Source organism: Triturus cristatus, chromosome 4_1 (genome assembly GCF_964204655.1).
Source record: "Triturus cristatus chromosome 4_1, aTriCri1.1, whole genome shotgun sequence".
Classification (NCBI taxonomy): domain Eukaryota; kingdom Metazoa; phylum Chordata; class Amphibia; order Caudata; family Salamandridae; genus Triturus; species Triturus cristatus.
Genome location: NC_140585.1, coordinates 1,175,210,541 through 1,175,238,330, shown reverse-complemented (window position 1 = coordinate 1,175,238,330; position 27,790 = coordinate 1,175,210,541). Strand labels below are relative to the sequence as shown.

General features: G+C 45.9%; 1 protein-coding gene across 2 annotated transcripts in view; it reads right to left on the bottom strand.

The window, feature by feature from the left end:
* Positions 1-27,790, bottom strand: part of CAMSAP3 (calmodulin regulated spectrin associated protein family member 3) — a 261,867-nt gene that overhangs the window by 41,113 nt on the left and 192,964 nt on the right. For both annotated transcript variants that reach the window (XM_085654390.1, XM_085654389.1), the window contains 6 exons: positions 22,887-22,948; positions 21,517-21,589; positions 18,467-20,582; positions 13,220-13,356; positions 12,727-12,953; positions 584-689 (listed from right to left, as the gene is read on the bottom strand). In XM_085654390.1, the coding sequence (XP_085510516.1) occupies positions 584-689; positions 12,727-12,953; positions 13,220-13,356; positions 18,467-20,582; positions 21,517-21,589; positions 22,887-22,948 (2,721 nt within the window). The remainder of the gene's footprint in view (positions 1-583; positions 690-12,726; positions 12,954-13,219; positions 13,357-18,466; positions 20,583-21,516; positions 21,590-22,886; positions 22,949-27,790) is intronic.

The following is a 27,790-nucleotide window of genomic DNA, read 5'->3' as shown; positions in this document are numbered from 1 at the left end:
ACGTGCTCCATCCCCCTTCTCTTCCCTATACAGTCAGCATAATTTCACTCAATGCTACACACTTCCACACCACACAATTCAACTCTTTCCATTCCACACCACATCATTCAACTCAACACAATTACACAACACACCACATACATACATTCAATCCATACCACAGAATTCCACATCATGCCACAAACCAATAGCACACCACATAATTAAACTCCTCTACATACCACTCCTGAACACAAAATACCATTTCAAATAATTACACTCCATAGTGCACAATGCCACTCCACACAATTCCAGTGCACTCAATACCACATCTTTACTTTCCGCAAAAAACCACTGCACACCATAACACATAATTCCACTACACTAATCCACTTCACGCCACACAATTCTACCTCATAGAATTCCACAACTAACAATACAGATTCAACCCACACAATTCCACTCCACACCACCTACATCCACTACACTCCAAACCAAAGCAAATGGGTAAAAAATATTATCATTTACAACGCCAATAGCTCTAACTCACAAATGCGAGACCTATTGCATTGCAAATGCTTGTTACTCTGCAGCTCCCGCTCACCTTGGCGACCGCGGCGACTTCCTGACGCTCAGCGTGTTTCCTGCATCATTGCCTACAGTGGAGAGAGACATTGTGGACTGGGAGTACACCTTGCTGAGCTTGGAGCCTGTGTGACGAGAGAGAAACATGGAAACGAATGAGCATAGACATAGAAAATGAATTGCCACCATGGAGAATGAATACTATTAATGAGGGTAGGCGCCAGAAAAAGTATTACCTAATACTACAGCTGTTAAGGTGCGGTACTGGACTAAAATATCTGGTCATTGCTTTATTATTTTCTAATCAATTACTAAAGAATCCCATCACATTTCCAATCCAGACTGGGAATAAATAATTTACCCCTTGTACTGAATTGTATATTTTAAGAGGCTGAAGGGAGGGGGGGGGGGGGCAAGCGTTATGAGGCCCAGAGGGGCGGCTCCTCTGTTATATCAGAGGAGCAATGCCCCACTGAAATGAGAAGCGGGTGGACCACGGTGTCCCATCTTCCTATTCCACTCTACTCTCTGCGACATCGCTCCAGGCTCTGAGAAGTCACATGAATGGCAAACACTAGTATCTTCTCACTTACCAGGCCTTCTCCCACACCACCTGTAACCGCCTGAGCCTGCCTTGTTTGGCACAGGTGACCAACCTCCTTTTCTATGCCTGGCCGATTGGCAGCAGAACACTCAGACCAGTGGACCCCACAGTGACCATGCCGCCGCAAGTGGTGCCAACACTCACTCCTCAGACAACCACTGCCTGGCAGCACCGCCACCCAGGTGCTACCCATCTGCTGGGAGTACAGTATCCTCTGCTCCCGGTGCCAGGGTCACATTGTCCAGCCTGACACCACATCTGCTTCTTGATGCCCACATGTTCTATCCCTCACCAGGAGTACGGTTTGGCAGGAGAACGCACAGGCTGTACCACTTCATCATGGTACACCCTACCCCATGCACTGGCAGAGTCATGACAGCCTATACCGTTGGGTGCATGTCTACCCTGCTTCCCCCTTCAGCTATCTCAGTGACCCCCACCATCGTCGCTCCCCCTTGGCACAAGTGGGTGGCTCACCTCAACAACTATTTCAAGGCCACCAAGTAAACAGATGGCGAAACAAAAATCTGCTACACTATGTGGGGGAGATCTTCAAACTGGTACACAACCTCCCCAGCACTGCCTCTGATAACTATGAGGGAGCCATCACAGCCCTTACTGTGTGCTTTGACCATCAGATGAATTCCAATTTCAAACAGTTCAAATTAAGACAAACCTGCCAATAAGAGGAAGGATCTATTTATATAATCTATGCCCGCCTGCGGGAGCTGGCCAGCATGTGCACAGAAGATGACCCGCAGAAAGAAGTACACACCCAGATCACACAAGGCTGCTGGTTGGCCAAGCTCAGATGCCACATCATTCAGCGGCCCAACAAGCCCCTCCCTGAAATCTTGGCGCTTGCCCACTTCAAAGAACTATCCAATGTCTGAGTGGGGCAGATCGAACTTGCCTTCCAGAAGCTCTCGGCCACGCCAGAGCCCACCTTTAGGCCTATCAAGACGCAAACAGCAGCATCCATCTGGAAAGGGCCTCCTTGCCGACCTATTTACAGTTCTGCCCAAGGGAGTAACTCCCTGAAGGATCAGTGCAGATATTGTGGATTCTCTTCCCACCCCCTCCCAGAGTGCCTGGCCAGAGGTGAAACCTGCTCAGCATGCCTGTGCCCCAACCACTTCACTAATGTCTGCCACGGTGCATGCGGACAACCCTCACCTTGAGGGCATGACATGCCACGACACCAAGGAGTGAGAGCAGTCATGCAAAACCAAGCACCCACTGTAGAAAGCACACTACCCACACCCTGCTCAGGATAAGGCAAAGTCAAGGAGGAGGACGACGACATTTTCCTCATATCCTATCCCCCACAATCAATGATCTCATCACTGAAATCAATGGATCCATGTGGTTCTCAATACAGACATCTGATGCTATCGAAGGCTCAACTTCAGAATATTAACAGCAGCGGAGGTCTTCCAAATGCTATCAGGGAAGTCCTGACTGACATTGAGGATGTTATAAACATAAGAGAGGACATCCTCATCTATGCACCCACCCATAACAAAAATCTCAGCCACCTACATGCCGCCCTCATGAAGATCGAGATGGCTAGCCTCCCCCCTCAACCGAGCAAATGGCCAATTCTTCCAGCAGGAGGTAGAGTTCTTTGGGTACATCTTTTCCAAGGACTGCGCTACAGTAGCCCCATCCAAAAGTATTGACATAAGAGAGGCAGCCACACCCTCATCTGAAGTGTATGTCAGGATGCTTCCTTAGCCTTGCACCGTACTGCAGAAGGTTTATCCCCTGTCTGGCTTCACCGGCAGGCCACTAAGACACCTCACCAAAGAGTCAATGCGATTGGTCTGGGGTCCAGTTGAAGACAATGCATTCCAAGCCATCAAAAAAGTGCTCCTCCAAGACAGTCATGGCCCATTTCAACCTGGAAAAAGAATTGGAGTTGGTCATCGATTCTAGCCCCATTGGAATCGGAGCTGTCCTGATGCAGCACGCAGGAAACGAGGAAACAATCATTGGGACCCTGTAGAGTATGCCAGCAAAGCTCTCCCCAATACAGAAAAGCGCTATGCGGACATTGAAAAGGAAGCCCTCAGCATCAAGTTGGGCTGCCACCACTTCCATCTATATCTGTATGGCCAGCCTTTGAGTCATCATGGACCATAAGTCGCTGATACATCTTTTTGCAGGCACTGCGCCACAGCCTTTGCCCACCGAATCAAGAAGTGGGTGCTGCAGCTCCAGAAGTACCAACTGACTGTGGGTTACTGACCAGGCTGTGGCAATCCCACAGACTACCTCTCTAGACATCCATGACCGGTGGCAAATGGCCCATCCAGACCATTGTTCGCAGCACACAAATACGTCAACTGGTTGGCAGTGCTCGCTTGCCCCATGACCATCACCCTCCAGGACATTGCTGATGCCACTGCATCAGATCTTGGCATCCAAAGAGCAGGGGGAGCTGCCACCTGCGTTCAGTGGAAGGAATTCCTTCTGGATCTTGGGAAGCATGACAACACTCAACGTGACCCATCTGCCTTCTGGAATGTCCGCCATGAACTCAACACCACAAACCAGGGCTCCTGCTGCATGGACATCGAATCGCCATCCCTCCCTCGCTGCGAGAGACAATGCTAGCTCTGGCTCACACAGGTCAGCAAGGCTCCACAAAAACCAAATCAGAGCTAAGGTGAAAGGTCCGGTGCTGCACTCTGGATACAGAGGCAGACAACATGGTCCTGACATGCCACTGGTGCCAAACCAGCAAGCTGCCAGACCGACAGCCTGAATGACTGACTATCCATTAATGAATCAAGCGGTACTTGTATTGCATGGCTTATGACCAGAGAGGATATCCAGGTGCTGTGCTGCGGGCGTCAGTCAAAAAGCCTGGTCTCGAGTTCCTTCCTGAAGTCGGTCAGCGAGGATGAAGTACATAGGTGGAGGGGGAAGGGTGTTCCAGGACTTGGCTGCAAGGTGAGAGAAGAGAGCGGCAGCGGCAGATGCTTGGTATCTGTGCGAGGGTGAGGTGAGTGGAGCAGAGGTTTCTGGGAGGTAGGTGGGAATTCAGACAGTGGTTCATGTAGGCGAGGGCTTTGTAGGTGTGGGTCAAAAGCTTGAATTGGCATCGTTTCTGGATGGGGAGCCAGTGAAGTTGTTTCAGGTGCTTGGGGATGTGAGTTCTCTAGGGCAGGTTGAAGATCAGTCTGGCTGCTGCGTTCTGGAGTCTTTTCATGAGTTCCGTGGAGGTGTCTTCCTAGAGTGCGTTGCCATAATCCAGCCAGCTGGTAAGGCGGGCCTTCATCACAGTTTTCCTGGTGCTGATGGGGAACCACTTGAAGACTTTGCGGAGCGTGTGGAAGCAGGCTGCGGAGTCTATGTTGACTTGACGTTTCATGAAGAATTCACGGTCCAGGATGATGCAGAGGTTCCTGGCGTGGTCTTTAGTGGTGGGGATGGGGCAGAGTTCCTATGGTACAACATCTTGGATTTTGGATCGTGGATCCAAATTGTGAATTTAGGAAGACTACCTCACGGCTGCCACATTATAGTCCCCTCCGATGCCTATTCAAAATTCCCAATCATAGAGGTACTGCAGGCAACCACATTTGAACACACCAGGAAGTGTGCCAATGTTTTTGCTGTATTTTGGGTCCAAAATACCCTCAAGAATGACAAAGGGACCCTGTTTGTGCAGACTTCAAGCAGTATCTACAGTTCTTAGTTATTGGCCACAAGAAGCTCATGCCCCGCTGGACTCAAGCCAACGGGGACACAGAGTGTGGAGACATGGCGGCCGGCTGAGACGCCGGTCGGGAGCCTAGCGAGGGGGAGCCATGTAGAAGCGTAATTGTACTCAACAATGCCTGCCTCTCTATCGCAGCAATCCCAGATTGAGCGTGGTGCAGTCTATCTTCTTGGACGTGGATGCTGGGGGGCTCTGGAGGGATCTGGGGTCCAGTAGTGAATGGTGGCGCCGGGGTCTCCACCCTGGATTGCGGCGGCAGGAGCGCTGCGAGCTTCGCTCGGCTGCGTGGAAAAGAGGAGAACAGAGCTGGCAGAGTCAGCACAAGCAGCTTGTGCCCTGAAAGGGATTCAGTAACACTGGTTGGGCAGCAAAACAAGGGAAAGGCAGTGGGTGACCTGCAATTGACCGTGGGTAAACAGGTGAATTATGACCAGGAATATAATAGTGTTGTGTGGATGGAGGCAAATGGACATAGGGGCCTAGGTTGAATCACAACAGGAGAAGCAAGGTGAATTTCAGAAAATCAGCCCCAAGAATACAGATAGATCTCAACAAGTAGCTGGAGCCAAAAATATTTCAAAAATCACTCCCTCACTTAGATCTTATTTTAAACTTAGGACCGATGTAGTAAGTGAGGAGGGTAGTATAGAGAGCATGAATGGTTAAAAAAAATATATACCCCTGGGCAGGAAAGTCTGGAGAATAGAGCGAAGAAGTCTAACATGAAGACTACTTCTACCAGCGAGCCTGATATTTCCCCAGTTCTCCCAATAGTTACAACACAAAATAGATTCTCGTCCCTGAATGTGGAGGAGTTGCCCTCTGAGGTCGGTGGTGAAGGAGATGACGCTCCAGTACAATACCTAGGGGTCAATGGACTATCTACCCTGAAGGGAGTAGGTGAAAGCACCAGTAGCTCAAATAGTAAGAATGCATTGCAGGAGATGTTGTGTCGCCTTTCTCTCGAAATTAAGAGCGCTTCAATATTTCAGAGGCAAATCACAAAGAAATCCAGGGAACCTGCTTGAGCCTGGAAGGAAAGATAGAAGGCCTCGCTATACGAACAAAAGAACTGGAGCTGGGTTTTCAAGTCTTACAGGCTAAAGCCTAAACAAACACTCAAGAGGTGGAGCGGTTAAAACAAAGAGAGAGTACTATCGGATAGACTCAAAAGGCTGGAAAATAACGCCAGGAGAAATAATATCAGAATCCTTGGTGTAGCGGAGGGGTTGGAACAGATATAAAAGCATTTGTGATAAACATGTTGAACAGTTCGTTTCCACAGGAGGTACCTCCGTTAAATTTAGAAGCAGAAATTCAGCGAGTGCACAGAGATCCTTTCAAACTACATCCAGGTCGAAAGAAACCATGAAAGAGCCTTTTAAACTTTCTCTCGTACTCTGTAAAAGAAAAATTCTTGGGGTTAGTGTTAAGAGAAATCACTACAAGCAATGTGTGCTTCCTACAGAGTTAGGTCGGATATCTCAAAGGAGACAGCCGATAGACCGTGGGAACTGGGTAACAAAATAGACGAGCTAAAGAAACTGGGAGCATCTGTACAATTGAGGTTTCCGGCTTTTCTAAAAGTAATGTGGCAAAATAAAATGCATAGCTTTTCAGACCCGGCTGAGGTGGACAAATTTAGCCAAGAAATGAAACTAGGGAATACAAGTAATAAATAGAAGACAGGTGACGGGAAGAGGTGATGGTAACATAGGTAATATGGCCCCCATTCAGCATAGGCTCAATAGGCAGCAGAGATGCCTATGAAATATATTTTTGGGGGAGGCTTTCCACGGGAGGGTGCACTAGTGGTGGGGAGCATAGGGAATTTATAAATAATAATGTTTTGTCCTCAAGTCAGTAAAGGAGTGCCTGTTATAAATGATCAAAAACAAGGTCCCCATGGATATCAAATGAGGAAGTTGAAGCATGAGCAAGAAAGACCGGACGATTCTTTGTTGGAATTTGAATGGGTTGCGGGTCACAAGGAGGCAGAGAATTATAGCGCAATATTACAAGATCAGAACGCAGAAATAATTATGCTTCAGGAGACGCATCTTCTGAGACAACAATGTAGGGACTTTTGTTTCTAAACAAAGATGGTTTGGAAAGTGGTTATCTACTGATCAAGCTCACTGTACTAAAGGGATAGTAATATTAAAGGCGAATTCAGGGATTGAGCTCCTTAGATACAGAGCAGATGAGAGTGGGCGTTGGATAATTGACGAGAATAAAATAGCTCCTAGGACATATACATTAGCGAGCTATTACGGCCCAAATACAGATGATGTAACACCTCTGACCAAGCATTTCACTAACCTGGTTGATTTTCAATCCCCCATTATTCTGGGTGGAGATTTTAATGTCCTATTGAATAATGATCATGTTAGGTCAACAGCTAGAACTCAAATTACCACCCCTAAGATGAGGGCATACTTACTAGAAATGATGGAGAATTTTAATTTGTGTGACATCTTACGCAGAGTCGAAGGTAAACACAGGGGTCACTACTTCCATAGTAAGAAGAACGGGCACTTTTCAAGAATAGATTATCTTTTCATGGATAAGAAAGAAGTGGAGTTAGTAGCCGGGATAAACCATCTGCCAATTCACATTTCAGATCATGCAGCATTGTTATTAAAAATTGAGAGAAGGGACACCCATACAATCGGTAGGTGGACAATGAATAGAATGATTATGCTACAGTCCGAGATAATAGAGAAGGTGCGTAGTAACACTGACGATTTTTATTTCATGGAACATGGGGTCAGCCCCCGTGCAGACGGGATGGGACTCCTATAAGGCATGGTTAAGAGGTATTGTTAAAAATCTAACTGTATACTGGGTCAAGGAAGAGAAAAAACACCTTAATAAAATAGAGGAGGAGATAGGCAAAATGGAAAACCTATTAAAAGATAACAAAGGCTTGGAAAGAGAAAGAAAGGAGTGGGTAGAGAAGCTTGAAGGTTTGCGGTTGACGTTTAGAACCAAATTGGAGGAGAAAGTAACTCAACAGTAGGAGGTGAGCAGATCTAGAGATATAATACAAGGGGAATGCTGTGGAAAGCTCCTGGCTTAGAAATCTAGGTTAGACAGAAGTCAAAATTTTATAGGGGAGATTCTAGAAGAGGAGTCCGGGCTCATAGTTGAGGAGAGAGAAAAAAAATCAGAGGTGCGTTTACTAAATTCTTTCAGGAGCTATTTACAGAAGACCTAGAGGTAACCAAGCAAGAAATACAAAGTTGGCTCTTAAGTAAGCAGCTTCCTAAACTCGCAGAAACCCAAGCCCTCTACTTAGAACGAGAAGTAGATGGTAGTGAAATTCTGGACATATTGAAAAAGCAAAAAGAGGGGAAAGCTGCTAGCCCAGATGGGATTCCGACTGAAATGTATTTGGTACTGCAGGAGGGGATTATCCCAGTGTGGGTCAAATTATTCAATTCTAGTCTGAGAGATGGGGGCCCTATTCCATTGACATGGAACTAAGCAGTAATTTCCTTAATCTTGAAGCCAGGCAAGAACCCAACACATTGCCAATCATTTCGCCCAATATCATTACTCAATAATGAGTACAAGATCTTCTCTGGGGTTCTTGTCGCACGTTTGAATAAGGTTGTGGGGCTGCTCGTTCATCAAGATCAAAGGTTTTCTACCTGGGAGATATATGAAGGAGCTAAATTACTCCTGGATAGGCTCCATAGATTTAGCCATAACGCATAATGCCCCCCTCGCAATTATCACATTAGATGCTGCAAAAGCATTTGATTGTGTCAATTGGAGGTATTTAAAGACAACATTAGAACATTTTGGTTTGGGCGAAAATATGAGACACTATTTTTAAAATCTACAGAGTTCCAACAGCAAAGATTCTAGATAATGATAGTTTGTCTCCACCGGTGCGAATTGAGAGAGGTACAAGACAAAGCTGTCCTTTGTCTCCTGTACTTTTTAATCTATGCATAGAGCCTTTGCGCTCAAAGTTTGAGGTTAAATGAAAAGATTAAATCCTTTAAAACTGGGGCATACTCTAGGAAGATCTCACTTTATGCTGATGACCTTATGGTTTATACCTCGGACGCAGTATCAACTCTACCACATCTTATGGCGGAAGTGAGGGAATTTGGTAAACTGGCGGAATATGCGGCAAATGAAGAAAAAACAGAAGTAATGATGTGGAACCAAGACAGTGGAGAAATAGAGGTATCTGGAGAGTAAAAGAATTAAAGACCTTGGGAAGGTAGCAGCTGCTAATTTGGATAGAATAGGAAAGGAGACAGATGTATTAAACAAATGGCAGAACTTCCCACTTACAATCTACAGCCGGATTAATTTGGTGAAAATGTCTATCTTGCCAAAACTCACCTTCCTCTTTGAATATATTCTGTTGCACTTTGAGGAAAAAAAACTCCTGAAGCTGCAGGGGAAGATTTCCTCTTTCATATGTGCTAGTAGAGGAATACGCCTTTCATGGAAAAAGTTAAGAGGGAAAGCGGGTTTGGGAGGCTTGGGCTTTCCCGATCTTCAGATCCATTGTTGGGCGTTTCAACTTAAAAACAACAGACTGCTTCTACAAAGACCCGATGAATCTCTAATAGGGGTCATGTTTAACTCCATGCTAGTGGGTCTGCCCGAGGAGGGCTTCTCATATAAATATGGGGCTCCAAAAATGTTCAAAAAAGTTAGATTAAAATGCCTCCAGTCAGCGGCAAGAACTTGGTTTGAAATAAGATCAATCCTAGGTGTACCTTATTACACCAGACTGTCTCCCATATGGGATGCCCCAGGTACACTGGAAGATCTATCAGATAGCCTAGCAAGACCACTGAACAAGCCAGATGTTAGGCAGTGGAGTAGACTGTTAGGTGACAGACAAAAGCTAACTTGGAGCTTCTGGTATGACAAGGCAAACGGGGCAATATCCAGATTTAAAATCTACCAGATCAATTCCTGGCTCAAGAGTCAGAATGGGTTAGATAGTCTCGAACCCAATGGAACTGGAACTTCAGATCACAAAGGCAAGGAAAAAATAGGTTGCCCTTTGGTATCAATTTCTTCTGGATGCAGAACTGGTGGAAATGAAATCACCACACAGTGAATGGGATGGATGCTTGCCGGAGGTGGAGCTGGCAGATTTATGGCAAGTACCTTGGGCTACACTTTACTTGGTGGTTAAACCTGCTGCTTTAAAGAAAAATCACTTTACCTTGCATAGAATCTGACCCCAAAAAGGCTGGGAATGATAAAAGGATGCACAGAATCAAAGTGCAAGCAATATGGCAGTGGAGATGCTGATGATGTGCATGTTTGCCAAGTGTTCAAAATTGGGGGGATTCTGGTCAGCAGTGGGTTAGACCATTTCACGCTCCGTGAGTGTCAACATAGAGGTAAGCGCCGAGTTAATCATGTTTGGGATATCGCAGCAGGTTAAAGATAAGTACGTATTGCAAGGTAACTGCCATTATTTGATTTTTTACTTAATACTACTGGCAAGAAGAGAAATCTGTAAACTTTGGGATCACTTGGAGCCACTCTCTTGGCAGGGGTGGAAGAATTCTGTGAGTTTTTTCAAGGAAATGGATAAAAGTAGTCTCAGGTTTTAGAACTTGCTAAATATTGAAGCTCTCTCTGTCCAATGATTACACCCTCTCATTTCAGTAACTGGGAGAACGGTGCAAATTTCGAAATAACCCAGTAATTCTGATTGACAGACAGCAGATTATGGGCATTCACGAAGCGCGTATCGACTGGTGCTAATCGGTGGTGACAGGAGGACAAAAAACAAATGAAAAAAAAAAAAGCGCCAACGGGGAGGTTGAAAGGCTGATGTGCACACTCAAGTCCATACGCATTAGGTTCGCACATATTTTAAATGTGGGGGGGGAAGCAATCCACAAACCCATAGGGGCTTAGAGGCGCCATCCCCACAGCAAGATTCAGAGGGCACCCACTGATGTCATGTTCAGGAGAGCTGTCCATGACAACATCCCCGATGTCGCAACATGGACCCCAGAACCCACTGACATCACAACTACTCAACAAAGAAGAACGTAGGAAAAAGTCAATGCTAGCCAAACATGCGGGGCCAAGGAATCAAAAATCAGTTTAGGAGACTGGGTCCTGGTGTGAGAGACACCATGCTGGGAGGTTTTGGCACCCCTCAATACTCGTTCGCTCCAAGTAAGCAACAGGAAGGGCACAATGGTGACCACCAAGAACAGCTCAGTCTGTGTCACAAGGAATGTGTCAGTTTTCACCAAATGGCACCAGCCAGCCACCTACAGCTTGGACCAGCAAACTACATACACCCACCACAGGTGGACAAAAGAGGAGCAGGACCTGGAAACCAGTCACCCCGGCTACAGCCCCGCATCACAGGTCTTAGCTCCGACCAACTGTAAAGAAGTCAGACCATCAGGAACATCCAAACTGAACAATGTGCCTCTACCAGCCAGGGATCACTGGTACCACTGGAGGACCACTGTTACAAGACCAAAACAGCTCTAAGACTCTGTGTGTGACTAGCGCTAGGTTGCACCCATCATTCACACAAGACTGAACTAGAACGTCCCAATGGGCACTGTTCATGATAACTGGACTTTGTATTGTATTTTTTTCTGTTGGGTTTTGGAGGAATGTAGCAGTGTAGGGCTACAGCCCAGCACCGTAGCACACACCTGCACGCATGCCCTACCACCACATTGGAGTGCTCATAAGCAGACAAGCCTCTGTGTGGTTTTTTCCTCCACCAAAAGCCAGCACAGGAGGGCCACCATCCGCCCAACACCACAGAAACTTCAATCGATCACAGTGAATTCACCCTCAACATACATGTAAATGGGACCTGTTTAGGCGGGAAACTCTTGATTATTTTAAGCAAAAATATTGCTTTATTTTAGGTGGCTCCCATCTGAAATTACAGCTGCTTCAGTAGAAGTCAATGGGGGAAAATACATTCCCTCTAATTCTTTTTCAAACCTCCCCCCTTCCTGTTCTAAACTGTTGGCATATTTCACCCACCTTCACTTACACTGCCAACCCAAGATGAAAGGTAATCCACTGATCACCCTTTAACTCAAAGGTTTAGGTAACAATTTACAAAGACAGCCAATGGGTGGCCATGCTTAGAGGGATCTTCACCCCCCTGTAAGTGAAGCGTTTTACAGGAAGAGACTGAGAATGGCACTAAAGCAAGGGAGTCCACACTGCGCTAGAATAGTCCAAGCAATTTCTGAACCTTTTTTAAAGCACCTCAGAACCCAGCTCATGTGCTGCCCTTGCCAAAGCCAATCTTTTTATAATTTTAACCTAGAATTCGGTTTCCTTTGCTGTGCCTCTGGCATCATGACAAATATGGATACAATGACCATCAATATGATGCCAATGAGTGGTAAGAGGATGCTCCGCTGCATTCATACTGACATACACTTTAGATCAACACATATGACATTCAGACAGCAGTAGTCACTGCTAGGATACAAATTCGCATTGTGGTAGACGGAGGGGTGCAGTCAGTGCCCTCTGCATGCCGGATGACCATTGACAACTTTCATCCAACCCATCTTGCCTTCTCAACCACCTCCAAACTGTTACTTGGACACACATGGGATGAGACTCCACCTTTCCAGTGGTAGTCTGGTCTGCAGGGCAAGTGATTACATGGCCTAGTTCAGAAGAGACAGCAGGGCGGAGAGAGACTTGTTACCACCTTTTCAGAGATATCACCCTATCTTGATATGAAAATTGCCTTGCAAATCAGCCAGCCTCTGCACCACGATTATCTACAGGCGGCGTCCAGCACTATACATAGAGCAACTCAGGATCTTACCTAGTAAATTCCTGACAGGGCTGCGGGAGATCACAGAGTCATCCTGGAACATTGTCTTGGGCCGTCCCTTCTTCACGGCACGCACGGTGGTGGGTTTCTGCCGCAAGACCTTGTCCAGATCCTCCATAATCTTGAGCTGCTGTCGGCGCATGTGCTCTTGGCGGGTGAAGTCGCCACGTCTCGCACTAACTTCCTCTTCCTTTGGCTTCTCTTCGTCCTGCTGCTGTCTGTGGAGCAGAAGGAAAGAGTGAGGTCCTAGGTGACTGGTTCTGCAGACACCCTGGATAGGGTCAGGTGTGAGTGTCAACAGGTCATCGGTTAAGAAACTAAGATTTTAAGACAGACTGGTGACCACCAAAAGGCCGGCGAGTGTGGCTTGTCCAGACTTAACTGGCTCTGTTCTAGAACACACATCACCCTTAATGGAGACCATTTTATCCAAAATCTCTTCAACAACTCTTATCTCGGTGAACATCCAAATATGCGCTCATACTTTTCCTCCTCCTTCTTCAGCTCCTTTTCAGCCTCCAATGACTGCTTCCTCTTCCGGGCCTCCTCCGCACGCTTCTGCTGCCTCTCGAGGAGGAAGGCCCGTCTCTGCGCCATCTCATCCTCCGGCTTCCGTTCATCCTGTTGGAGAGAAAAAAATAGATGGTTTGCTGCTAAATGTTATAAGAGATTGAAATGATTATATGGAACACTTAGCAATACAACATTTCATAATAAATGGAAAATTTGATGACCGAACAACTAAGGGGAGAGAAGCCTTAAAAAGCAAAAGTTTGCAATATTGTCGAGCACACGGATATCTACACTAATAGAACCCTAATCCAGTCACCTTTAAAAATAATCATAAAAGGAACGATAGATCTGCAAAGATTCATCGCAGCTGCAATCTGCCACTATAGTGGATGCAACAAATATTTCCTGTAAAGTGGTCAACACAGTTATTTACTTTTCATCCTTAGCTGATTAAATAAAATATTGCTCAAAGATTATGGCAATATTGTATTGTTAACTAAATCAGACTCTCAAGAACTTCCACCATCGTGGGTGATCCACAGCTGAAACCATATAGGTAAAGGAGGATTTATAATAAAAAAAAGAAATTGTGGGATGTCTTCACAAATCGAAGAGAAGAAAAGAAAAATGTGTCCTTCAAATTCTATGTGGAATATGAACACGACATCTGCAAAGAGCAAGGCATATCCATCGGAACACATATGACCAATAACATCAGATACAAATTACTGTGCTAGAGAAGCCAAAGGCTCCGAAAATAAATAAATAGCTACCCAGAAAGAAAGAAAATCTCAACGACATTTTTAAAGCTTATAGAAGTCTGTTGACACCAAAGTACCTAAAGAAAAAATACCGAGAACCCACAGAAGCCCCTAATTTTCTTTAAAGGATCTAAAAAAAAAAATGCCAACCTAAAAAACTCCCACCATTTTAGATGTTAGCTAGTTACAACGTGAAGAAGGGGATCCGGCATCCACTTGGTGGACCTCATGGTGATTGATATATATATGATATATATATATATATATATATATCATATATATATCTATCTATCTATTTCTGATTTCTGGCCTTGGAGGATGGGAGGCAGTGTTCACTGACCTGATAGAGTATTTTAAGATTGTCCAGGCAGTAGTATAACAGACTGTTGCATTGACTGAACTGTTCCAAAGAAAGTAACTGATAACTACTTACACAGGTCCTCTTTCTGCAACACTAGGTAGGAAAATAGTGATGACCAAAATTACACATGCATGGGCTTCAAGCATTACGGCCTCGGAGACGGTTACCAATAGTAGATGTGGTCCTTTACACTCTTAATTTTCCCTCTTGTGCAGCTCGGCCCCATAATGTACTAATTGTATTGTCGTAACATGCAGCCAGTGATGCTGCTTCTCCATTGCTTGGGGTGGACCGATGAATATTCTAATGTTTACTACATCAGGAGCACAGTTGAAGAAAGCGGAGTACTTAAACCTTGTGATAAACGGCTTATGGTCCAAGAATCTCATTTCCATATCATTCTCACAATTTCAGTTAGAACATTATCGATTTGGTACAATTTTCTACCAATAAAGCCATTTTGCAGATGGCTGTACTAGACATCACAGGCCCGCCCCGTTATGAATGACTGCTCTGGCTAAAATGCTCTACTAGTAATGCATAGTCGTTGTCGAGACTCAAGGTCACCTCCACATGTCCACCGCTGATCTCATAAGGCACAAACGATTGGAGATCCAATTGCCCTCGATGTCTCACTATTCAGGATCCCTGGGGATCCATGATGGACTTGCAGACGAAGATACAACAGAATTTCCTGGCTGAAGGAAAGGGCTCTATAGGAAATGGACATCTAGCGGTCAAGAGCAAAATTAAGCATTTTTGCCGTGTGAAACAGCTTTAAAAATACTTGGAAACTCGAAACTCGGGCGTTAAGGACGCCAGAGTTTTTGTAGCTTTGTTCAAAAGCTCAGGGTGCTGGAAAAGAGGGTAGGCCGATCGAGAGACGCTCAGTCCAATTAACGGGGCATATTCAAGGGATCAGTGATCAATTTATTAGACCTGGTAGATAAGTGAGTGAAGTCTTCATGGGGCAGTGCTGGAAAAAAAAAAGCCCCAAAAACATCTAGGTGCAACAAAGACAGAAGATCACCAAGGAGGTCATCTTCGCTGAGTGCCCCTTACAAGCCGAACTCAACATTGCAAATCACAAAGAGAGGCATACAATGCATTCACGCTTCTAAGCACGCCAGACTCAGCATATACTGATACTATCAGGTAAACAAGACAGTTAAACAATAGAAGCAAAACAATACAGAAATAAAAATAATTGAACCAGGAGCCTCATGACAAATAAGCACGAAGAAAGCTCAAGCAATCCATGTCAAAATGTAGGTATCTGTGTATTGATATTTTTTTTTAGTGCAAACCCAGTTGAAGAGCAACAGAACACGGTACACAACAGTAACAGGTGCAATTTGTTTATGGTAAAAATAGCTAAAATATTGCACAGAGGAAAAAGGCTAAAGAAAGGAACCCCAAAGGAATCAACAAGAAAAAGTTAAAGTTACCACCATATTTGAGGGAAGAATTCACTGAAGAAGCTTGTGCCTGAGACTAGTCGCTAGAAAAGCTCTTCATTTTAAGGAGACCCTTTATTTTCATACAATTAATTCTTCTTTCTGGTGTATGTCATGGAATACTCATTCACAAAAATGGTTTGATGTTGCGATTGTTCTGCCCACAAAGGGGTAGATTATACCTCTGGGCCACTGATTATTGCAGAGCTAAAGGGTATTCCTTTTAGGATGCAATGACCCTCACCCATCAAGGATGCATGCTTCATCATTGGGTTGTGCGATACCAAACGGGCTCCGAACCAGTGGGGGCTGAAGGGCAAGAAACATGGCGACCGCAACTAACTGCATACTAGAGGTGGGCGAGCTAACAAATTAACAGCGAGCAGAGCCAAGAGGTCTGGATCTGATCTTGGAGCCCGTTCAGGAGGAGAGCCCTAAAAATATTTGCTATGTAAATCATACAACAAACATCACGCAAAATATGATGAAGTCTCTTCAAAATTCGAAAAAGTGTATTTCTTTAACATTTGGAAGCTTTGACAGTAATAAGGCACATGATAACACTGCACTGAGAGGTACTTATTAAAAGTGATACTTTTATACAGTCGGTAGTCTGAACTTGCAAATTTGAAAGTACATTCATCGGCGATATTGAAGAAAAAAAAGGTTTTGGTGAAATAAAATATTTGCCCAAGATCCCACTATCTAAGCGGGGAAGCTGCAATTATCTGGTTTCACTTTGTACAACTCAGGAAATGCATATCTATTTGCCTTTCCTTATATTAAGGCTTTGTTTTTACCTCAGTTAATTTTTCGGCAGTTTTTAATTACAGCACGGACACGGCCTGAAGGCCAAGCATTTGACATGAGCACAAGTTACATTACAGAAGGTCACATGCATGGTTTATAGGCATGGGGAGATTAAGTCTTGGCCCAGAATCACAGTATGTTTAGCCGATGCACTTCCACACTCTGCAGCTCTGACCTTAGTGCCAGATGCTGGGTAGAGGAAGGGAGGGTGGCAAGCAGAAGCCACATGGAAGCTCGGCACGTTATAGGCTTGAGGTTCCACTTTTTTTGCATACTTTAGAGTGTCGCTCTATGTGTGATGGGTATGCCCAGACGTGGGTACAGTGCACACTGTCACTGGACCCAAGCTATACCCTGCTGAGGAGTCCATAACAAGGGTGAAGCCAGTCCTGGGTTACTTGTGTTCCGGTTTAGGGAGGACCTGGCCTGGCAGTTCGGGCTGGACTGTTTCGATCAGAGCAGGGTCAAGACTGATCTGCATAAAGCTGGGTCTTTACTGAGAGGGGATAGTGTCCAAAATAATGATGGATTAGTATGCGGCCCGAGTAATTGCCAGTGGCTGAGATTAATTCAATCATTACACCCATCACTTTTTGTATACTTTACCTTACTAAAGACCGCACCATCTGGATGCAAATACCTGGACTCAAGGCACTCTTTTCCAGGCCCTTCCCAACCAGAGCTGGGCGCCCTTCCCATATCACAAATGACACACACGGGTCCTAGAGTACAGTGAAAGCACTGTATTCCCTGCACCTCAGCCACTCCCCTCAGGAGGCCCACTGGAGCCACTCCTCCCAAATGTCCATGCCCCCGCAGAACATAAGCCTGTGCCCTTCAATCGCTTGCTGTCTTTGTTCACTGGCATGGATGAAGCCCCTTGCCTGGCACAGCATGCCAATGTACCAAATATAAGTGGACTGCTATAGAACAGCTTCTTCATGAAAGCATGAAACGTGTCACTAGGTGAGAGATATTAGTGAAAGCTGTGCCTGTGGAAATTAAGGGTGTGGCTGTGGGGGCACAGGATGAATGGTACCCCATTGCAAAGTGAGGGCCATGGGGTGCCTCTATGGTATGAGCGCTGGAGTGCCTGTATCAGAAGTGCAGGGGTGGCAGTATGCAGCAGGTACAGGGGACGAACGAGTGTGCCTGTGTGTTAGTGCAGTGGGTGTGTGAAGGTGGTGCTTGCATTTGAGCAGGGGTGTGCCTTTCTTTGAGGATTGGAGTACCTGTGTTTCTATGGGAATTGAATCATCAGGATGAATAGAACTAGATCAAGGGCCCTATTTAGACACTGGCAGATGGGTTACTCCTTACCAAATATGGCAGATGTCCACGATATTATAAGTGTGATATTGCCTTCGGCACTTGTAATGTGGTAACTCGTTATCCACCACATTTTAATGGCGCAACCCGTCCGCAAAGCTCTAAATAAGCCCTTAAGTCTTCACAATCCAAGAAAGTGATTGGGAAGAAGAGTAGTTTTTGTAGAATAAAGAGGTAAACCTTTCTTGAGAAATGAAGAAACAAGATTTACCTGCATAACTGGAACTGCACAACGCATGTCTCTGAAAATACTGAACAACATGTTTTGGAAGACAAAGCTAGGATAATTAATGAGAAACAGGGACGTCAGACTTATCAAAATGCCAGTGGTAGCAGAAGTGACATCATGCCAACATGACACACAAACACTACCACCCCTTCAACATGAGCCGTTTACCCCTTGTCTGTTCATTTACTCTTTAAAATGCTCCTTTGTGATACTACAGGACCAGAAGAAAGACAGGAGTTGCATAAAAAATGAGCACCATAAGAGATCTTACCTTAAAGAAGAATCCAACGCCACCTCTCTGGCCTGGTCCAGACTCATCTGCTATAGACTCCTCCAGGGAATCATCTCCTTCTCCCCCAGAGTCCTCGGAAAGCCGCAGAGCAGAGAGCGGGATCTCTATCAAATTGTTCCTCCTTGTGCCGGGTGAGGACACCTCACTGCTCATGCCATCCCCAGAGGTGCTTGAACTCTGGGGCAACACAGATGCCACAGGGCGATGGAAGCCAACATTGTCCATGCAATATTCCCCGTTAGAGTAGGTGTCACCAAAGTCAGACTCTGCCCCATCAGCAATGCTAGCCAAGTCAGCATATTCATCATCGGAAAAGAGCAGGGATGACCTAGTTTGGACAGGAACTTTACTGGGTGAGAACTTGCGTAAGCGGGGCATGTTGTCAACATTGTTTGGTGGGGTCAACACTCGTGTAAGGGGTGGGATCTTCAGTTCCACGGGCCTGTTGTGCTTTGGACTTTTGGGGGGTGTAGGAGGCGGTGGCTTCTTGGCAACTGGTGCTGGGGATTTTGGATGTGGTGCAGAAGTTCTTCGAGATGGGGAGGGTGACGGGGAGGAAGAGGACAACTCAACAGATCTAGGAGGCACAAACTCCCGGCTAGGGCGATGTACAGGGGTTTTGGGAGAGGAGGCTGGGATGACCCAAGCTTTGGTCTTCTCCTGGTGCATCAGTTTCTGCTGCTGATCGGAGAGCCGCTGCATGTCCATCTGGAGGGAGCTCAGAGCCGAATTGAGTTTGGCGACCGCCCGGTTGTAGTCACCCAAGTTATCATCCAACCCACCCTTTGTGATTTCTGGTGAGAAGGTTACCTGCTTGTCACTACGGCCTTTATTTGGAGTCTCGATGTTGTTATTTTCTTCAGGCTTGTGTTCCTTCACCAGCCTGTCCTGTGGGCAGGGGCTTGGAATAGTCTCCTCATCCTCTATCCTAGACAGTCTTTGCTCCAAAGTCACTTTCTTTTCATCCTCGTCAACATCCACATCTTCTGGATCCACCTCCCCATCAAGCCCCTCTTTCTTTTTGAGCTGCAAAAAGGCACTTTTACCCAATCGCTGCCGGTGTTTGGTGAAAATGGCCTCAATTCGCTTCTTCTGTGCCTCAATAGCTCGCCTCTTCTCCTCTAGTCTAGCACCAAGTTGGTTCATCTCAGAGTTCAGGGCTGGGCTCTTACTTGGGCTCTCTTCCGCTTTCTGAGCCCAGGTGGTAGTTGTTGGGATTGCAATTGGCTCAGAGGTGGCTTTGGGAGAACCGCTGTTTCCATTGGGCTTCACATCTGTGGCCAACTTTTTCTTACGTTCAGCAAAGTTGGTCATTTTCACCCCAGAGCTAGAGGAGGTTGAGCTGTCAGGTTGAGAGCTCAAGGAACTTTGACAGGAGGTGCAGTCATCTTTTCCACCAGGATCCTTCTCAAGGGGTGGCCGTGGGCTATCCTCCATGTCAGAGTCTAGGCTGTTATCCCTCAGGACGGAATCATCATCTCGTGACATTCGATGAGCTTCTGGCACAGATTGCCCATTAGTTGGCCCATTATGAAGTCTATAGACACCTGCACTGGACATCTTTGGGGCCTCTTCTTGTGCCTGTCCTTCAATATGAGAGTGCCGTGGTGATCGGGGCTTCATGTGCCCTTCGCTCTTCTCAGGTGTATGGAGGTAGAAGCCGTCAGCAGCTCCCTCTGGATGAAGCCGTGGCTCTAGTCGTTCTGAGCTGTGGATGATCTGCAGGGCCTCCTCAATTGTGGGCAGCTCAGAGTGATTCAGCCCATCCACTGGGCCGTTCTCCAAAAGTGCTCCCGTGGCTACCACATCTTTACCCCCTGTCTTGTTGGACAACTGCATCTTCCGGATAGCCCGAGGATTTGTCACATGCCCATTAGCACTGGGCCGGGAATCATCTCTGGCCATGTACACGGGTACGTCCTCTGGTGGTGTAAATGTACTTCTAGTTGTGCGTTTTGGAGCAGTGTACGCATTTGGTGCCAAACTGTCTGAGCTGACCGACCTCATCATAGAAACTGGATTCCCCATCACGATGTCCACATCACTGTCGAGTCCAAAGGGAATGCTGAAGGAGACCGCTTGTGACAGAGGGTGGCTGTGAAGCAGAGAAAGGCCAAGCGTAAGCAAAGAATGCAGAAATGCAATTTTCTAAATGAGAATCAGTTGCTCATTTTAAGTCTGAACTGGATTCTGCAATTTGTACATTCCTAGTGTATAGTGGAGAGAAGCACTAACTATTGCCTCTACAGTTAGACCATAGCTGTGCCCATTTTAAAAACATGCAACACGTTAGGGTCTACTGTATTCTACAAGGGACTCTACTCTGGAGGATGAGAGATGACCTATAGATCTCTCCTTATAGTTAACAAATTCTTATATGTTGGTTCGAGCAGTCACGTCAGATTGTCATTTAAAATGTCTGACGAGTACAGGAGTGACTGCCATTAGGTTCATTTTGCTTATGTTCTGCTTCCTTTATTATTAACTCTGTGCACTTTACAAATGGTATTTCATTTCATTTTGTTCTCTAGGCAACAAAGCAATGAAAGAAGTGCCGTATGGCCACAACGCAAATCAGCTTTGTAGAGTGGTTAAGGAGCTTGCACATATCACCAGCGCAAACTGGGCGTCACCTTAAGTGTACTGCTTGCTCAACACATGGCAGTCCATCTGGTTGCTTTACAATAACAGTAACTTACCATGTTGTGCTTCATACCTCACTTTCTGCGCACTGTAAACAGCAAGTGTTACTGCTACCCAATTTAAAGGTACTCAATTCGCATACCTCAGAAAGATGGAAGGCTGAGTTGGTTTGCAAAGATGCAAGCCCTTCACCTTCAGATCATTGCACGTTTTAGTGGCATGAGTTCCAATCACTGAACTATCACACATGCTTAAGAGAACACCAGGTACACGGTGCTGAAGCAACTGCTCTGGTGAAACTGTCATAGGTGCCTTCATTACAGCTTTTATTTATTTTTTTATCTCCCAACTTCTCAAAACCAGAGCACAGCATGAACCCTCCTCACCTCAGTTGCTTCTTATTCCAAGTCTTGCCAAAACCCTCAACTTGGGGCATTGAAGTAGAGTGGTGTAGCGACCCTGGAACAAACACAGCAAAAGGTTAGAGCTGGACAAAGAAAGCATTGTGAGCACACAGACGCCAACTCCTGGAATCTTACAACGGAAATAAAGTCACACAAGGTCCATGCATCACTGGTCTCATGCAGTGTCATGGAGACTCACACACTGGAGTATTACAGGTTTCACTCAGTGCAATGAGTATCACATATTGTCATCAGTGGCCTCAAGCACCGCAATGGGGTTGACCCAGAGTCTACACAGTAACCGATGAATTTGCTCAACAGGCTCCAATTTGCTAGTAGTGCAGCGCAATTTTATCCCACTCAGGCCCACTTTACAAGAGGCTCGTTAGTTTTGACTGGCATGGAACCAACCCCATTCAAATTCAGTTCGAAAACTGCTGCTCAGCGGTATCCAGGGAAACAAATGAAGAAATTGGCATGTTAAGACCGAATTCCACATGATATTCCTCCAAAACTCAAAGTTTGGTACTACCCCTCTTCTAGAATAGTAGAAACCCTCAGTAATGGTACACCGAGGGTAGCAAACTAACGAGGATTTTTGCAGTCCACTCCAGACCCCCTATTTCTAAAGAATGAAGGACTGGGCTAATGAGCTGCGAGTGGCCAGCACCAGACAAGATGGTCAGTAACCAAATATACTCCACACAATCTTAACCGGTGTCCTAATGGTAGGTTGGTCCTGCTGCCCTTTCTGAAGGAACTAACAGAGCAATGACATCCCACCAAGTCCCACATCGGACTCATTTTGCTGCCCCCCCCCCTTCCCTGGACCATCTCACCTAGACCTTAAGCAGACCCTGTACCTTTAAAGTAAAGAATAACCCTCACATCTCCTCAGGGTCATCTCTTGTGGCCCAAAGCCAACTTTGCCCCTTAGTGGATCTCACCCAGTTCCCCCTTTATCCTGCGGGACTGCTCTTAGTCACTCAGTAGTCTGGTTAAGTGCTCGTCACCTGAAAGGGAGTCTGTTGGTCTCCTTCCTTAGATGGTGATAGAAAATGGGGTGTGAAGGAATTTTCCATCGTGCGCTGTAAGTTTCGAGGCCAAAGGATAGAACTAAGGGGTCACTGAACATGTGAAGAAACAAACCCTACTCTGTAAAATGAAAATTAGAATGTTCAAAACACGTTTTCACGATGAGTGACTGAGCTGTGGAGAAGGTGGTCTAACAGGGAGACGGATAAAACTCTCAATACCGCTCCCCCTCCGCCCCCCCCCCAAAAGGGTCACAGTGCAGACCGAGCTACCACAGTTTATAACAACGGCTTTCAGAACATCCTCACCCGACTCACCTGGAGACTGCAGCTGTCCCCCAGACAGGAGCGGATGCCGAAATGTAAACACAGGGGGTGCACTGTGGGGGAAGCAAAAAGTATAAATTAGAAGATTGTGAACAGCAGCATCAGACGTTCTGCACAAGATTACTAAAATAGGACCGGTGCACCAGATAAATCCCCCATCATAGGTCTGTCCAATGGCCTCAATGAGAAGCAGATCTCGACCATGAGTTAATGACGCCATACAAGTCTTGAACTGTATCGAAGGGTTTATACAAGTTTGGAGGAGGTGGAAGGTCCAACATCAGGAACAATATTATTTAAAGGAGTTCTAAAGAGCATCTCGACAGTGAAAAGGTGACCTAATGCATGTCAAATCAAGGTTCCAATAAAAAAAATGTTTAAAACACTGCAGCTGAGGGAGCTCGGCCTTCCCAAGATGGAATGGGAAGAGGAGGGGTCTCGGGGAGGACGTAAACAGAAAAAAAACAAAAGAGCCAACACCCCATACAAGTTCACCAAAGAAAAGGTACTTGAGCTTTAAGGTGCTGTGGTGGCTGGCCTACAGGGAAGGAATGGCAAGAAAGCCCAGTCTTTGGAACATCTTTGAAGGACTCGAGAGGCAGAAGCTGAGCGGAATGTTTTAAAAAGTGGTGTTGGCAAACCTCTGCCAGCCAGTGGGGCTACCTTGAGTCTATCTGAGGAGGCGAGGAGTGCCGATGAATCTCTATTGGTCCTATTCACATCTCAGATATCGGAGCTCGGTCGCCAATTCCTGGTGTTGGTACACATGCGTCAGATGCATTTTCAATCATGAACTGTAAAGCTCTGAAGAAGTGCTTAAATGAAAAACTACTTAACGTTATTTTTTTTTTGTCAGCAGGCCGTATCTTGGGATCTCTCTCATTTGGTAAGAAGCCAGAATGTCGGCTTTTGGGGGATCTACACATTTTGCAATGTGTTATCAGAAGGTATGTTTTGATACTATCAAAATAATTAAATGGTAAAATTATATGCATGCCAGTTTGCCACGGGAAATTTTTTTTTTTTTATTTGGAGTAAATAAGTTTTACTTCCAATATCGGGGCCGCAGTAGTCTTCATGATAAAACAAAGTACATAAATCAGGAACGGATTACTTGCTTTAAGTAACAAATTTCTACGAGGAACAGTCATTTGCCCTCAAAAAATTAAAAGAATATGACAGCGATTGATTTGATAGACAGGCTTTTTTCTGCTTTTTGCTCCTTTGTTCCTTGACGGATGTATGTATCCTGATGATATAATGCAAGTATCCGATAATGCTGTTCACACCTATGAAAGAGCTAGAACGAAAGAAGAAACTATGTTCCCCCAAAAAATAAACCAGTACCTAACTGACGGTCTGTTACCTCATACGGAGCGGCCACAGTCCTGCCAGGCAGAGAAGACAGAAATCAGGCAGTGGGCAGCTGGAAACAGTATGGACATGCGCCACGTCACTAAAGTGATGACAGGTTAAGAAGAGACTCGAGACAAAATGCGGCTGACCCTGTCCCAAACTCCTATTTTAAGGAATTAGAGGGACTCCAGAGGGACCTCCTTTGGTGGGGGAGACCGCGCATTGCCTTACCAAAACTCACGCTTAGTTGGTACGACGGTGGAATCGGGTTACCAGACGTAAGGAAATACTACTGGGCTGCACACCTCACAGCAATAAACCACGGCACCTACGGCCGCCCTGACGCTCCGGGGTTCCGTATGGACCGCTGGATCCTCCCCTACGGGACCTACACCCGAACACTATATTCCAAACCTGACAAATACCCACTTACAGGACCTACCAAACACACAGTCAAGATCTGGCATGCTGCGACCCAATCGCTGGGCTGGAATAATAGACTAACACTTGCTACCCCACTCTGGGACTCACAAACACTAGGGTACCTGGGTAACACCAAAGGTTTTGACAAGTGGGACCGGATTGGCATTTCCAGTATTGGAGACCTGTGGGGCACAGAGGGGGTAAAACCATTTAGCGCTCTTAAGAGTCAGTATTCATTGGCGGACTCTGAGTTATTTAGATATCTCCAGGTCCGACACGCACTACAGTCCGCATTGCCTTGTGACGCCTCCCTGCCGGACAGTTCCCCACTTGAGGACAGACTGCTAGATGGGTACATGCCCGAAAGGGCTATATCCCTAACCTACGGAAAACGTATTAATAACATGAGCGATCCCCTGACCTCACTGAGAGAGAAGTGGACCGGGGACGGTATCGAATTAGACGAAGGATGGCAGACGGCAATTTCATCCCCTAAAACAGTAGCAATACCAGAGCTGCTCCGACTGGTGCAACTCAAAATCCTGCATAGAATATATGTAACAGGCCCCCAACTGGTGCACATGGGGGGTCATACGGATGGGTCTTGTAGACGGGGGGGCTTTCAACCAGGTATTTTCATTCACATCATATGGCACTGCGGGCTAATCCAGGAGTACTGGCGTAAGATACATGTAATCATGAGTGAAACTTTAGAGGCTGAGATCCAGCCAGAAGCTCCTAGGTGTCTCCTTAACATCTGGGAGCCGACAGACCTCAATACCTACGCCACACAATGGGTCACTCTCGGTTGCATGATAGCCAAAAGGAACATTGCACAGCTCTGGGGGGCCTCGCATGCACCCACAATTGCGGACTGGAAAAAAGACCTTGATTGGTGTATGCAACGAGAGAAATTTGTATGTACGGCTCGGGGCTGCCCCCGTAAATGGTCCAAGATATGGGCCCCTTGGAATTTATATCGTGGAAACATATGTACCACCCCTCGACTACAGGACGAAGATGTCTCCTCCTCCCTGTAATTCCTACTGCATAAGCTTACTGTATCTTGATGTATCTTTATTTTGCGGCTACCTTTACTGTGATTCTGTGATACTATGCCTTGTTGTCGAATTTGCTCTAATAAAAAGATTTATTTAAAAAAAAAAAAAAAAAAGAAGAGACTCGAGTATATCATTTGTTCTTCTAAAGAAGCAGAATCCACTATGCTGTGACAAGACCACAATACCCAATCATGGTCCTCAGCTGGCAGGGATTCTTGTTCTGCAGGAACCACAGATCAGAAACCACCGATTTCTCATCCCGGAAAGCTAAGATGGGGGTGCCGTGTACTTCCTGGCCATGATCAGACTGCATAACCTCTTCAGATGAAATCATCACATATGGCCGGATGGGTGGGCGAGGTCCTGCATATAACGTGCAGCAGGTATCTAAATAGAGTACTCAATGACTGCTGTGGAAACAGATCACCTGAAACATGCTCATCAACAAAACAAGGCATTGTGAACAGTACACAACTGTCACTGACCTGCTGCAAGAGACTAGTCTTTTTTTATCCCGTGCTAGAGTCCGTGCACCAGCAAGTACACTTCAGCAAAGTGTGTGTGTAATTGCTTGCTCTTCTCATTACTTCCAGCTACAGGGATACTAAGTGACAATGGGGCCTAGGTATCACCAATCCCCAGTCCCTGGGGAGGGAGCACAAGTGGTGGTTGGTCAGGTCTCGGATTATTCCCGCCCTCTATGGAGTAGTTTTACTTTAAGCTTAACTACTCCCCCCCCCACCCCATTTAATCACAGAGGCGACTCTAGAAGTTAAATTGAAAGGGGGAGGCACACATCGAGCCACAGAGCAGAAAAAACTGGAAGGGGGGGGGCACTTATAAAATCTAATATTTGAATCTAACTTTGTATCTGTGTATATATCTATATAGATATGCATGCACACATGGTCAGATTTAAGCAGGTTATATAAAAACTGCCTTTAAATGAAAGATAGTTGGACAAATGAACGTGACTGGCAAGGTGCCGTGTCTTTTTGTGCTGCCTCTCGCACATTCAGAAGCAGTGGTGGTGAGGCACAAGGGAGAGTCACAACTATTACAGCTGGGGCACGCGTCCCATCTTGCCCTCCTCTAGAGATACCAGTGTTTAATAAAAGAAATATTTGGAGTCACCCACCTCCCACGAGAAAGAGGAGCTGCACAAACTCTCAAGATCAGTGAGAAAAGAAATCCAAATAATTCCAGATCAGTGAGCAAGAGGCCCTCCTGAGTAATATGTATAAATGTGCTATGCTTCTTTTGTTTATTTGTAATGGTGCGCTTTGGGTCTCGCCCACTAGACAGTGCATACAGTCAGCTTACACGGGGATTAGAACCTGCCAAGTGCTTACCGTTGGCTAACTTTTTGTCAATCATTTGCTTGCCTATTTGTTAGTGTAGGTAGGCTTATCTTCCTTTTCTTGTGTTCGTCCCTCCCTAGGAGCAAGGACACATTACTTGTGTACTTCCACTACTTGCTTTTTCAGCACTGCTGTTTTTATTTAATTTAAGCTCTACAGGAGTGGGCATCTGTTTTTCAGCTGTCTCCCTCATGCACTTCTGTCTCCACTTCCGCATTCCTCTCGCTCACTTGTGTTCTTCTACCACTGTGTTGCTTTCTCGCCTGTGAGCTTCTCCCGGCTAGTTACAAATTTCTGTCTTTGGCGTGTTTCCTCATCACACCCATGCTCTCCATGTTTCCTCCATCCACGACCCCTACTTTGCCTCTGCCCAGTGTTGCTTCCCCACAACCCGCTCAAACAATGAGGGGAAAAAAAGGAAACCTTTAAGTTAATCATCCAAATCTTGTAAAAGAAACACTCGCATCAGCGATGCCATGTAGCAGGGCTAAAAACCATTGAAAAGCCATAGGAGAGTCCTATTGGCTTTGTAAATGCGTGTGTCCCATACGGTATGGAAACAAGGGCTGGCTCTGTGGGTTAATATGCATTTCACCCTCTGTGGGCACAGGAGGTACACAGGCGTTTCTCTGCCACCTTTTTCCGTTCCCTATAGGGACATCAGAGGTGGCAATATTTTTCATGGCATATCAAG